Source organism: Talpa europaea (assembly GCF_964194135.1).
Source record: "Talpa europaea genome assembly, chromosome: 4".
Classification (NCBI taxonomy): Eukaryota; Metazoa; Chordata; class Mammalia; order Eulipotyphla; family Talpidae; genus Talpa; species Talpa europaea.
The window spans coordinates 33,254,950-33,269,919 of NC_140070.1; the positions used below are offsets into that span (position 1 = coordinate 33,254,950).

At 34.5% G+C, this 14,970-nt stretch overlaps 1 protein-coding gene across 1 annotated transcript in view; it reads right to left on the reverse strand.

Moving 5' to 3' along the window:
- LOC311170200 (disintegrin and metalloproteinase domain-containing protein 32-like) overlaps positions 1 to 14,970 on the reverse strand; it is a gene marked incomplete at both ends in the record, with an annotated part of 119,772 nt that overhangs the window by 38,251 nt on the left and 66,551 nt on the right. The window contains 4 exons of the mRNA XM_084232594.1: positions 1,488 to 1,671; positions 3,319 to 3,424; positions 11,049 to 11,247; positions 12,317 to 12,412. Of these exons, the coding sequence (XP_084088720.1) occupies positions 1,488 to 1,671; positions 3,319 to 3,424; positions 11,049 to 11,247; positions 12,317 to 12,412 (585 nt within the window). The remainder of the gene's footprint in view (positions 1 to 1,487; positions 1,672 to 3,318; positions 3,425 to 11,048; positions 11,248 to 12,316; positions 12,413 to 14,970) is intronic.

Consider the following 14,970-nt stretch of genomic DNA (forward strand, 5'->3'; position numbering starts at 1 on the left):
TGAAAAAGGTTTTACAAAGTGAAAGAAAAGATAAGTATATTAAAAAGGCATCCAATTGAATAAGAGAGAATATTTACACATTACATAAATAAGATAAGGGGTTAATGTCCCATAACACAAGGGATTAACATCCAAGTTGTATTTAAAAACATATACAAATCAACAATAGAAAAATAAACAACCCAATTTGTAAATGGGCAGCAGATCTGAACAGACAATTCACCAAAGAGGGTATCTGGAAGGTAAACAGAAACATGAAAAAAATATTCAAAATCATCTCTACCAAGACAGATGCAGTTGATTTGAGGGTTTTTTTTTTGTGGAGTTTTTTTTAGCATTTTTATTGAATTAATATTGGTTTACATCATTGTTTCCATAATAGAAATGTACAATCCCCACTTCAGATACTGTTGCCAGAGCGTATCTACCATCAAAAAACCCATAGTCCACCACCACAGACATTGTGTTCCCCTTCCCTTCTTTGTTCTCACTCCTCCTCATTTCCCTCCCCTTCCATATAATGAGATAACCTCTCACATTTGTGAGAATGGCACGTATTAAGAAGACCCCCCCAAAAAATGCTGGAAATGATACAGAGAATTAGGCACCTATTACACTTTTGATGGAATGTAAACCAGCGCAAATAATTATGAAAAGCAATCTGGATATGCCTTGCAAAACTAAATATGGAAATACCACATGACCAAGCAATCATACTCTTGGGCATCTATCCAAAGAATGTGAAACAAGCAACTCAAAAAACTACATTTCTACAGTGTTTATTGCAGTACTGTTTACAGGACATGGAAGGACATGGAAGCAACCTGAAGAAATGCCCATGGATAGACATTTGGGTTAAGACTTAAATCTGGTATATTCACACTATGGAATACTGTTCAGCTATAAGGGAAGATGAACCATTTACATTAAGATGGAAGGAGTTCAAGGGAATTAGTGTAGTAAGGCAGTCAAAATGACAAATATTTATTGGACATTCCTATGGAGATTAGACAAATTACAAAAGTTACTTATAAAAATTAATGGACTTGAATGAATGAGTTAAGATTTATCTCAGTTAAAAGGAGAAAAGAGATAGTTTATGAGAAAGGGACATGAAGGATGGTGGTGGGGAAAGGAAACTGGGACAATTCATTTAAAATATAAAAGAGGAACAAGAGGGATGCTTGTCATTATGGAACAATTTTGTATTTTGACTGTGGTGGCAGATCCATGTCTAACTACAACTACATTTATGAGAACAAGTAAAACGGAGAAACCTGAATAACATTAGTAAACACAGTAAATGTAATCTTGTACTCTAGTTCTGGAAGAAACTGGTAAAATGCACACAGATCTCTGTATTATTTCTTATAACTGTACGTGAATCTACACTTGATTTCAAAATAAAAAGGTCAATTTGAAAGCAAAACTAATTAAATAGCTCAGAGAAAAAAAGTGAAAAAGAAAACATATTTTAAATCACTTACCCTCCCAGTATCACAAATAGAACCAGATCGGACTATCATTGGATCATTAATTCGGTCAGGCACTCTGTAGTCTATAGTTACACATACAGTATCTCGTATATAAGCATAAATCACAGAAATATTTTCCTTCTGGAAAGGAATTCGAGTAGGGTAGGTACAAACTAATTTTCCACACATAAGATTCCTGCAAGGGAATCATAAAACTATATGATTATTAGACATCAGGTATTGATTAGGACTGCATTAAATTTGCTTTCTTTAACAAAAAAATAAAGAATGGTTCTCCATTTATGACAACATATCTAGAGAAAATATGCTTTAATACTAGCATTTAAAATAAAAAACATAGGGGCCTCCCTGGTGGCACAAGGGGTTAAGACGCAGCACTATGAAGTAATCCACAGCCACTGCAGCGCAAATTTGATCCCCTGCCAGGGAGGTGACCCACACTACACAGCAGTCCTCTCCTGACTCGCCTGCTGCTACCTTCAGCAGTGTATTTCAGTACATCTGCCTGTTCTGCTCCCCACTTTGTCTCTGGTGGGTGAGTCCTCTCACCACCCTCCCACACACCTCTGGCGTGTACCCCGGTTCTTGTGCGCATAAATAAATAAATCTTTAAAAAAATAATAAACTAAAATAAAAAAATAAAGCCATGATATAAGCTTATCTTTCATTGGTACTAGTGGTATTTACTCACTGTGAAGACTTACATACTTATTGTCAAATTATTCACTCAAGCATTTTATATTCCTCTGTAGAGGGATAGAAAGATGAATGAGCAGTGACACCTACCCTCAAGGTTCTTACAGCGTAACACTAAAGGTCATACAAAATCCATTAAAAGTGCCACAAATGAAATACACGGAGATTTCAGATGAGGACACATTCTAATTTAGGATTAGGTACAAAATTATAGACAAGAGTGAGTCAAATCTTAAAATTAGTGAGGTTTCAACAGGCAGAGTATGTTATTTCTAAACAATAGTAACAGCATAAGCAAATAAAGAAAACATAAAACTACAAAGTATATTTGCCAGTCTACAATTCCATAAGTACATAAACCATGTATGCTCTGCTAACTAATATCTAGTCCTGTATCTGACACATAGCAATTCCTTAATAAATATTTTTTAAAATAAATTCATGATCAAATATCAAAAAGATGACTCTTTTAGAGGGGAAATTGAACATCATTTTATAGACACTGGCAAGCCCTTAGCTTGGGTAAGCAACTGAGTTAATTAAGGTAGAACTTTGTAAAGAAAAAGGATCAGGTTCATAGAGGAAAGGTGCAATGACTATAATACTAGTTTCCACCTTGAACTGGATTTAGAACTCCAGTGATCATTAACAAATAAATGTTTAAAAATTATATGGAAATTTAAGCCTGCAGCACAAGAAAGACATAGGGGCTACAGATTTTATTTTGAGTTTCACTCCCATACATATGTGATACTTGATACCATTGTAATAAATGACTTTCTTAGGGCCTCCCTGGTGGCACAAGGGGTTAAGCACAGCACTATGAAGCAATCTGCAGCTGCTGCAGCACCAGTTCAATCCCCAGCTGGCCAGGGAACAACCCACATGTTCCCAACTCGCCTGCTGCTCCCCTCAGTAGTGTATTTCAGTCAGTCTGCCTTTTCTGCTCCTCACTCTGTCTCTGGTGAACACTCTCACCCCCTGCATCTCTGGCCTGTACCTGCAGCTCTTGTATGGATAAATAAATTAATCTTTTTTAAAAAATGACTTTGTTCCATAGAGGAAAAAACTAAAAATAGAATATTATTAGAACATAAAAAGGATCTTTAATAATTGTATAGCATACCTCCAAGAACACATTTCATATCCGGCTACTTTACGACCACAGTTCCCAAATCTATCATTTTGAGAATGTATTTCTTCATAGCAAGAAAATGGAGCATTTTTTGAACCTGTCAAAATTAGAAATATATTTTAATTAAAACTCCATTTTATTTCATAATCTTTCATTTCCTTAATATATTCTGTTTCTTTTGCTTGTATCTCTATTACAGAATTCAAAAGATTTCCTAGAAAGCTTGCAAGAGAAAGAATGAAAATGAAAGGTAATGTTCATATGGTTATTCCTCCTTTTGCTTTCATTTTCAGTCATTTCCACCATAAAACATAAAATAAGAAGAGGGGAGAGTTATAGAAGTGTAAACCAGGAAAGAGCTCTGTGAAAGAAGGTAATAAATGGATAATACAATAAAAATATACTAGTTCTAGATTCTGAGTGTGGACTCATAATAGGCAAGGCCTTTAACAAAATCACAATGAATAAATGTCATGGATTCTTTAGGATGTCTTAAGTAAAAAGACTAAAACTACCAAACTATTTTTTTCCTTTGTTATTGTATTATTTTATTATCACTGTGTGCAAAATTACCAAAATCTTAGCAGCTCCTAAGAAATTCCCTAAGTTCCATAACAAAGACCTTTCACAGCATGGCAATTTATGTCACCCAAATCAGAACATCTTGAAAGATGTTCACCCAAAGCAAAGAAAGTCAAGGAAAAGATAAACACCTGGGATTACATCAACCTGAAAAGCTTCTGCACAGCAAAAGAGACATTAACCAAAACAGAAAGATACCCACTTACTGGGAAAAAAATCTTTGCATTCCATCCAACTGATAAAGGACTGATCACAAAGAAAGAGACTCTTTCTGATGTTTCCCACCTTTTAAGGGCTCACATGATTAGGTCAAGTCCACTAAAAATGATCTCCCATTTGATTAAATCAAAATAAACTGATTATAGACCTTAATTACATTTTTTTCAAAGCCCTTCATCTTTACTATATAATATAATCACATGAATAACATTCCATCATATATTCACTGGTTTTGCCCCAACTCAGAGGGAAGAAACTGAGATGTGTACACTGGAGAGTCTTGGGGCAGGGGGTGGGGGTTGTCTTAGTATTCAGTGAAAAGCAATACACTTTGAAGAAAGTAATACAGTTACTTTCTCCAAAACAAACCTCTCTAAGCCTAACTACCTCAAGTACAGAAGCACAGTAGTCTCCCCTTATTTGTGGTTTCAGTTACCCATATAACTGTACTGAAAATATTACAATAAGATTTCAAGACAAGGGCCTCCCTGGTGGCACAAGGGGTTGAGACACAGCACTATGAAGCTATCTGCAGCCACTGCCACATGAGTTCGATTCCTGGCCAGGGAGCTGACCCACATGGCACAGCAGACCTCTCTAACTCGCCTACTGCTCCCCTCAGCAGTACATTTCAGTAGATCTGCCTTTTCTGCTCCCCACTCTGCCTCTGGTGAATCCTCTCATCCCCCACACCTCTGGCCTGTACCCCAGTTCTTGTATGCATAAATAAATAAATCTTAAAAAAAAAAAAAGATTTCGAGAGAGTGAGAGGGATGTGGTGGGAGGGTGGGAGAGTTACCACATTAACCTAACTTTTATTATTTTATAATTGTTCTATTTTATGATCATTGTTTTTAATCTCTTACTCTTCCTTATTTATAAACTCTATCATGGGTATGTATGTATATGGAAAAACAGTATATCTAGGGCTGGGTATTCTCTACAGTTTTAAACATCTACTAGAGGTCTTGGAATACATCCCCCCACCCCAATAAGGGCAACTACTTTAGACAATTATATGTACCTCATGGATTGTTATGAAACTAAGGTACTATTATCGCTTCTTGGCCTTTTGGCTAAGATCAAGTGTGAAACTAAGGTACTATTTATCTTTCACTGCTAATTCCCATCTACCTTCCATTTGAAGATCAAGAGGGTTTCTCCTGTTTTCCTACACTTTTCATGAATTTGATTTTTCTCCCTCTATTGTTTTTAATTCTTTCCTTCTAATTCTATCTCTATTCACAATTTTTAAACACTGGTCCATCAAAGGTGATTGTATAGATACCACGAGAATATACAATGTTATTTCTGAGTATTCACAATGTTTAATGAGTTCAGTTATCAATCTGAGCTACCAGGTTAAAAATGACAACACAGGGTTCATTAAACACCTAGATGTTATCCAGGAAAATGGGAAATTGGATAATTCAGTCCAGCTTGGATAGTTAACGTAAAAGAATATGCACAGTTACAGTTAAATGATTTCTGTTGAAAATTATGTTTTTCATATAGACCAATTAACATTAGACTTCTTATTGTATCTAAAGTTAGCTTGAATTTATTTCTCCTTGAATACCCCGTTCTCATTAGTGTTATTGACTCTCTATCAGATAAGTCTGAGTTTTCCAGTGTGGTGTGGAAATACTAAAAAGGCAAACATTTTACAAAGATGAAGTCCCATGTCAAATGTTCTCTTCACTCTAGTGAATTCATCAAGTCTACTGAAAAAGAAAAGTAACTTTCTCTGTCCAAATAGTATATTTAGAGTCTCTTGCCTGGTATAAAATGCTATAGGGCAGTAAAGTGGTGGATGCATTTTCATAGATTTTTTACATGGCTAGTGTAAGGGCAGTAATGTGGGTGCTGGAAAATTATTGCAAATAATTTAGGAAATTCTCATAAATAGCAATGAGCAAAAGGGAGTTTGACTTTATTTTCGCCCTTGGCAACTATTAGAGAGTAACAGAAAGCTACTGTATATCAACTGGAAAAAACCACTTAAATGTTAACTAAAATTTCATCTTTCATAACCTAACATCATCTTCACTCCAATTCATGACCTAATATGTAAATTACAATTGAACATATTCTAAAATAAATTCTGTTTTCCTTATTTCAGTTTAAAGAATCATTAGTAAATGTTCAGCTCATAACTTAGGAATTAACCTGGATTCTTTCTCCTCACTACCTTTCAATATCTAATCCAATTTTTACTGATTCTCTGTCCTATAAACAGCTTGAACAGGATCACTTCTACCTTTTTCATGTTACCACTTTCACCTAAGCTATAAATTCCCTTCATCCAGCTACCCTGTTTTGTGCTTGTTGTTGATTTGTTGTTTTCGGTTATTGTAACATCACTAATGAAAATGATTACATTTGCTTATTTATTTATTACTTTTTAGGGTTTACTGTCTGAATCCTTCACTGGAATATAAACTCCACAAGAATAGGATATTTTTGCTGCTAGATTCCAGTGTTAGAAGAGTGCCTTACCCATTTAAGGGGATAAATATTAACTGAATAAAAAAAATCAACACTGTGGGTAACTATATACCATAGTCTATCTTCTTTCTGGAGTATAAGGTCCAAAATCAGGACTTCCGACATGAATTACACTTGCAAGAATCTTGAGATTTTCATACTTTCTATGGATATACCTGCTTCCCTCTTCTTGCTCCTCTTGTGGCCAACTTTTTAAGCTTGTATGATTTCTAAGCATCCTACAACATCCCAGCCTGAATACTAACAGACTGTCTGCCTTTGCTTTCCCAAGGGTGGTACTAAAGCTCTCCAAACTCACTTTCTTTTTCTTTTTCTTTATTTTTTTGTTCGAAAGATGTACTGGAAACTCTCTGCTAGAGACCTTGTCTTCCCAAAAACTATCTTGTCTATTGGTGATTATCTAAGAGTGCTTTCCAGGTACTGCTGTACCATAACCAGAGTCCAAGCACAAGACCTATTACCCAACACACAGGTAGGGATGAGATACCTCCTAGGTCCCGTGGCATATGGTACTGGGTCACAGAGCTCCTACAAATGTACTTTCGGCTAAGGATAGATTCCAAGTTATTGTTGTGGGGCCAGGGGAAGGAACACAAGGGACATTTTATTTAGCCATGTTGCTGACATCACTCTCCTTTATCAAATACTTCATGAAAAAATACCAGAGTTCTGCCCATTGGCAGAACAATTCTATAAGAAAATGGCCCCCAAAAGAAGACACACTTATATAAAATAAGGTAGACTTCAAATTAAAAAAAGGTGACAGAGACATAAATGGTTAGTACATAATTATCAAGGGGATATACACCAAGACATAACATTCATTAACATATATTCACCAAATAAAGGAGTTCCAAAATTTGTTAGATAATTACTGTCATCTCTGAAAACAGACATGATGCATTAGAGAAAATGCATATGTAGTAGGAGACTTCAACACCCCACTCTCACCAAGAGACTGATCAATGATGTAAAAATAAACAAAGACACATAGCCCTAAATAAAGATCTAGACCACATGGGCATAACACACATCTATAACATTGCATCCTAAAATAACTGAATTCACATTTTTCTCAAGAACACATGGATAATTCTCCAGAATAGACAACATACTAGGCCACAAAACAAATATCAACAAATACATGAAAATCGAAATCATACCAACTATCTTCTCTGACCACAAGGCATCAAACAAGAAATCAACTATGAAAAGAAAGGAACCCCCTCATTACATAGAAAATGAAGAACAAACTATTGGAAGACCACTGGATTAATGAGTAAATCAAAGAAGAAATTAAAAAATACACTGAGACAAATGACAAGGAGGATACAACTTTCCAGAATGTATGGGACAAAGGAAAAAAGGGAGAAACTCAAATAAACAGGATCAGAAATGAGAGAGGAGAAATTACAATGGACACAGCATAAATTCAGAGGATAATTGGAGAGATTTACTATGAAAATTTATATGCGAACAAATTCAACAATCTAGAAGATATGGACAAGTTCTTGGAATTATACAAGCATCCAACGCTGGACAAAAAAGAAACAGAAAACCCAAAAAAAAAAAAATTACAAGCAATGAAATTGAAAGAGTAATCAAAACCCTTCCAATAATAAAAGCCCAGGACCAGTTTCACAAATGACTTCTACCAAATATTCAAAGATGAACTGGAGCCTATCCTACAAAAAGTCTTCCAAAAAATTGAGAAAGAAGGAATACTACCAAATATATTTTCTGACGCTAACATTACACTAATACCAAAACCAAACAAAGAAAATATACAGAAAAAGAAAACTATAGTACTATCTCCCTAATGAACACAGATGCAAAATTCCTCAATATAATCCTAGCAAACAGAATCCAACAATGCATCAAAAGGATAATACACCATGACCAAGTAGGATTTATTCCAGGGGCACAAGGATGGTTCAATATCCAAAAATCAATTAATGTAATCTACCACATCAACAAAAAGAAAGTAAAAACCACATAATCATATCAATAGATGCTGGGAAAGCATCTGATTAAAGTTCAACATCCATTTATGATGAAGGCCCTCAAAATTCTTGGGATATAAGGAATATTACTTAACATAATAAAAAAAATATATGACACACTCACAGCTAATCTCATTCTTTTTTTTAAGATTTATTTATTTATTTATGCAAGCACTGGGTACAGTCAGAAGCACGGGAGGGTGAGAGAATTCACCAGAGCCAGAGCGGGGAACAGAACAGGCAAACTGATGAAATACACTGCTGAGGGGAGCAGTGGGTGCAGTAGGAGAGGTCTGTCACACAATGTGGGACCCTTGCCGGGGATCAAACCAGTGCTGCAGAGGCTGCAGGCAGCTTCACAGCCCAGCACTCAACCACTGTGCCACCAGGGGAGGCCCCAGCTAATATCATTCTAAATGGTGAAAAACTGAAAGCCTTCCTTTTAAGATTTGGAACAAGACAAGGTTGTCAACTCTCACCACTGCTTCTCAATATAATAATGAAGTCCTAGCTAGGCAAGTAAAACCACAACTATTTGCAGACAATATGCTAATGTATATAGACAACCCTAAAAACATTATAGAAAAGCTAATTAAAATAATAAACCAGTTTAGTAAAGTAGAAGGATACAAAATCAACACACAAAAAATAAGTAGCCTTCCTATATGTAAACCATATGAAGAAGAAAAAATTTTAAGAAACCATTCCATTTACAATTGTACCAAAAAAAAAAAAATTAAATACCTGGGAATAAACCTAACAAAGGAAGTGAACAACCTATGTAAAGAAAATTATAAAACATTGTTAAAATAAATAGAAGACTACAGAAAGAAATGGAAAGACATGCCTTGCTCATGAATTGGAAGAATTAACATTATCAAAATGGCCATCCTGCCAAAAGCAATTTACAGATTCAATGCAATTCCAATAAAATTTTCAAAGAAATAGGGCAAATTATTCAAAGAAATAGAACAAATATTGGTGAAATTTACATGGAATCACACAAAAAAAACTCAAATAACCAAAACACTCCTGACTAAAATGGATAATGGAGGCATCACATGCCCAAACTATACTGCAAAGCCATAATAGTTAAATCAGTATGGTGCTAGAACAAAAACAGACACACAGACCAATGGAATCAAATTGAAAACCCAGAATTAAAGCCAAACATATATGGACAATTAATCTATGACAAGGATAGTCTATTCAATAAATGGTGCTGGAAAAACTGGATCACCATTATGTAAAAGAATGAAACTAGACTACTATCTCACACTATGCACAAATCAACTCAAAATAAAGACTTGAACATAAGACCTAAAACCATCAAATATATAGAAAAAACACAGGTAAAACACTGTATGACATACATCTCAGAAACATCTTTAAAGACTCATCCCCTGAAGCAAAGAAAGTGATGGAAAATATAAATAGCTGAGACTACATCAAACTGTGTAGAGTTTGGACAGAAAAAGCTTTTGAACAGCAAAGAGACAATAACCGAAACAAAGAGACACCCTACTGATTGGGAGAAAATATTTACATGCCACACAACTGATAAGGGACTAATTTCACAGATCTACAAAGAGCTCACACAACTCACAAAAACAAAAGCAAACAATCCAGTCAAAAAATGGGCAGACCAGATAAAGACACTTCTCCAAAGAAGAAATGCAAATGGCTAACAGGTATATGAATACATGCTCAACATCACTTGTAATCAGGGAAATGCTAATCAAAACCATAATGAGATACTACCTTATACCAGTAGGAATGGCACATATTAAAAAAAAAAAAAACTGGTAAAAACAAATGCTGGCAAGGATGCGGAGAAAAAGGAAAGCTCTTACACTGCTGGTAGGAATACTATTCAGCAATCAAAAAAGAAAAAATATCATGCCATTTGCAGCAACGTAACTGGAGCTGAAGGGGATTACCCTCTGAAATAAGTCGGAAGGAAAAAGAAAAATATCAGATGGTTTCACTTATAGGAGGATTATAGGGGAACTAAACAAGGGATGGGGGGAAAATAGACAAAATTAGCAGGCAACTATTAATCGGAGACATTCTGCAGGGGAGAAGGAGGAAGACAGATTAAAATAGGGGCAGAAAGAGCACAAGAGACTATGATGGCAGTTCACAGGTGACTTGTTTCTGAGAATTTTATGGAGACTATGCCTGAGAGGAGAAAGCAAACTGTACAAAAATGAATAATGATGCAAATATATATAAATAATAATAAATGAATCATATTATAGCATACTAAATTTGAAAAAACAGACGTGAAAGAGAATAACTTGTATATAGAGAAAATTTTAATTCTATATATTAATAAAGAATTGCCCATAGCCTTCGTAATGTTAGTAAAAATGCTAAGAACTATTTAGATGTTACAGAATCATATACCTTTTCCAAATATGGCCTCACAACGTGCATCAAGATCATGGCACTCTCCATCATAACACATGAATTTTCCTTTTTTGCACAAATGTCCATTATGTACAGTTATATCAGGCTGACAGTTGCCTGAGCTTCCATTACAATATTCAGTAATATCACATTCAGGATGCGCTGTGGGCCTACATTCAAATCCTGAACTTTGAAACTAACAGAAATTAGAATACAAAAAAAAAAAGCATTATCTATACATAAGAATGCTGTGCTTATCAACATTAATTTCAATATTATATTAAATTCATTTATACTTTATTTCTTCAATAATGGCTATTAGTTTCTTTATATAAAGCATTATACTAATTATTTTTAAAATTTGAATATTATCAACTAAAACAAGAGATAAAATATATGTGCAAGGAAAACTATGGCACAAAAATGATGTGAGGAATGTCAAAGTTTTTTTTGTGTTTCAGTGCGAGAGGAAAAATCACTTTTAGCTTGGGATAATTATTATTTTTGATGAAAACAGTGTGTTACTTGACAAGTTCCAAAGAAAATATACTTATTCAAACCAGTTTGTAAATCTGAAATATTTGTTTTTCTATGACAGATGTGAAACATAAGTAATTGAGAATTAAAAAAGGGAAACCAACAAGTGATTAAGGAAGCACTTCAACTACACAAGTCTTTGGAGAAAAAGAACTCAGTTGTAACCTTTTTCCTGAATACTCTAATTCATTAATACTCTATGTATACAATTCTGGAAATCTGTATAAAGAATCATATTGGGCTCTCACACTACTTGATGACTTCTACTTGACACTAAAATCAAATGAAGACAGTGACAGGAGCCATTAAAATATCTTTCAGTCAAATGAACTTGCATAGTAAGTTAATAGCTTGACTTTTGTACTAACACTGCAGCATTTGGAAAGTTTTACTTCTAGTGAGTTTCATTATCCCACTTAGGGAAACATTTTTATTAAAAAAAAATATAAATACTGGATAGTGTGAACTAAAATAGTACCTTTTAATAGGAATCATCTATATTGAAGAAATCTATAATTGCACTCAAACAGGGCTTTAAAATGACAGCAACAAGTCAGGGAGAATAATGGCATTAGAAGGAGACCCCATGACCAAATTAAAGTTCATAAAATCAGAAACTGATTCTGATTTTATTTGAAAGTTCATTTATTTTGACTCGCAGATATAGGTCCAAGAGTTCTAAAGAATCCCTGACATAATTTGGAAGGTATTAAAAACTTAAATCATACTTTACAGTCTTTCTTGCAGCACAGTCCTCCATCACATTGTGCTCCAGGTTTCAGCTTACAAGTCCGAGGGTCACAACAGATATTACCTGCACATTGCTATGATGAGGAATGCACAAGTAAAAATACATCATGACAGTACTATAAACTTTGGAAGCAGTTATATTAACTGGGCATTTTTAGTTCTGTGGAAGGATAAGATTATGCATACTGTTGACATTTGTTGACTTTTGCATCTCTAAACAATTAAACAATATACCAAGGCAGGAATTTTACTTCAGGTCAAAACAGAGCAACTGGCACCCTACCAATTCTCTATTTAATTAAAACACTGGGCAAAAAAAAAGATGAAACAAATATTTTCAGAAATTGGATAATAATGACAGAGTAGAATGATGGCTAGCTACCAAAGCCTTGAGAATGGGAAGAAAAGGGATCTATTGATCAAAGGGTACAAACTTTTATTTAGAAGATGAAATACTTCTCAGGATATAATGTACAGCATACTGACTATAGTTAAGAACATTATATTTGTAATACTGAAAACTTTCTAAGAGGACAGGTGAAGTTTTCTTACAAGAGACACCAAAAAATGTATAACTATGTGAGGTGATGGGTATTTTAATACAAATATCAAAATTTTCAAGTTGTACATTGTAAATATATACCAATCTTATTTTTCAACAGGACCTAAATAAAACTTAGGGGATGGGGGAGAGAAGAGTGTGCAGAGTTTAAGCAAAGTTAGAGGAAACAATCCCCAAGACTGTCTTGATTTCTTATATCAATCACAAGTTTAGCAGATTCCAAAATCCAATCCCATATTTGCTAATATACTAGAAGCACTCATAGACCTCACTGAAAGCTGTTACACTTACAGTTATGATTTATTATAGGTATAGGATACAAACTTAAATCAGTCAAAAGAAGAAGTACTAAGGACAGAATCCAGGAAAAGCACTAAACATGGAATTCCAATTGCCTTCACCCCATGGAATCACAGACACATTATTTTCCTAGCATTGATGGATGCAACTACCTAGTTCATTCTATGAGGCCATTATCACTCTAATAGCAAAACCAGACAAAGACATTACAATAAAGGAAAATTTATGAGAGACTAGTCTCTCTCATAAACATAGGTAACAAAATTCTTAATAAAATATTAGTAAATCACACCAACAACATATAAAAAGAATATTATACCACAACCAAGTGAAATGTATCCCCAGTATACAAGGCTAGCTCATCACACAAACATCAATTAACATAATCAATGATATCAATAGGATGGTAAGAAAAATCATAAGACTGTAACAATTGATGTAGAAAAAGCATTTGAGGGCATCCCTGGTGGCACAAGGGGTTGAGACACAGCACTATGAAGCTATCTGCAGCCACTGCAGCATGAGTTCAATCCCCGGCCAGGGAGATAACCCACATGGTGTAGCAGACCTCTCCTATCTCACCTGCTGCTTCACTCAGCAGTGTATTTCAGTCATTCTGCCTGTTCTGCTCCCCACTCTGTCTCTGGTGAATCCTCTCACACCCCCATACACACACCTGGCTTACACCCCAGCTCTTGTATGCATAAATAAAATAAATCTTAAAAAAAAGAAAAATCACTTGACAAACTCTTAACAGTTATTACATAAAATGTTACTATATAAAGCTTTATCTATAAATTCAATGCAATTCCAATCAGAATTCCAGAAAGCTGTTTTGTGAATATTGACAAACTGGTTCTAAAATCTGTATGGAGAGGCAAAAGACCCAGAATAATCAATATAATAGTGAAAAAGGAGGGAGGGAAGATATGGAAATAGTGTGCCTAGATTGAGAGATTCAAAACTGGTAAGATAGTCATTCTCCCAAAACTGGTATATAGATATAGCAAAATTCCTACATACACATACTGATTCTCCAATTTATATGAAAATACAAAAGTCCTAGGATAGCAAGAATATCCTGAAAAAGAACAAAGTTCAGTTATCTACACTATGTTTTCAACACTTACTATAATATGTACATTAAGTAAGACAGAGTGGAATTGGCATAAGGACAGACATATAAATTAAAAAAAGATCCAGGGATACACATACATGTCTGGTAATTTATTTTCATAAGGATGCTAAGATAATGCAATGATGAAAAGATAGCCACTTTTACAAATACTGCTAGAAAAAAAAAAAACAAATACTGCTAGAAAAATTTGATATTCATATGGAGGTTAATAAACCTACAATAAATCTCTCACCAAACACAAAAGCAAACTCAAAATAGAGTGAAAGACATATTGTATAACTTGTAGTAAAAAACATAGGTGAAAATATTCATGACCTTGGACAAGCAAAGATTTCTTTGGACACAAAGAGCATAACCAAAGAAGAAAAGAATAATAAAAATAAAATATGCCTACGATTCAAAAATGTTGATGAAACTGAAAAGGCAATCCATATGTTGGAAACAAATATTTCTAATAAACATAAATAAGAACTGATATCCAACCTATAAAATAAAATCTTTTTTTTTTAAGATTTATTTATTTATTTATACAAGCACTGGGTACAGTCAGAAGCGCAGGAAGGTGAGAGAATTCACCAGAGCCAGAGTGGGGAGCAGAGCAGGCAGAAGGCTGCTGAGGGGAGCAGCGGGCG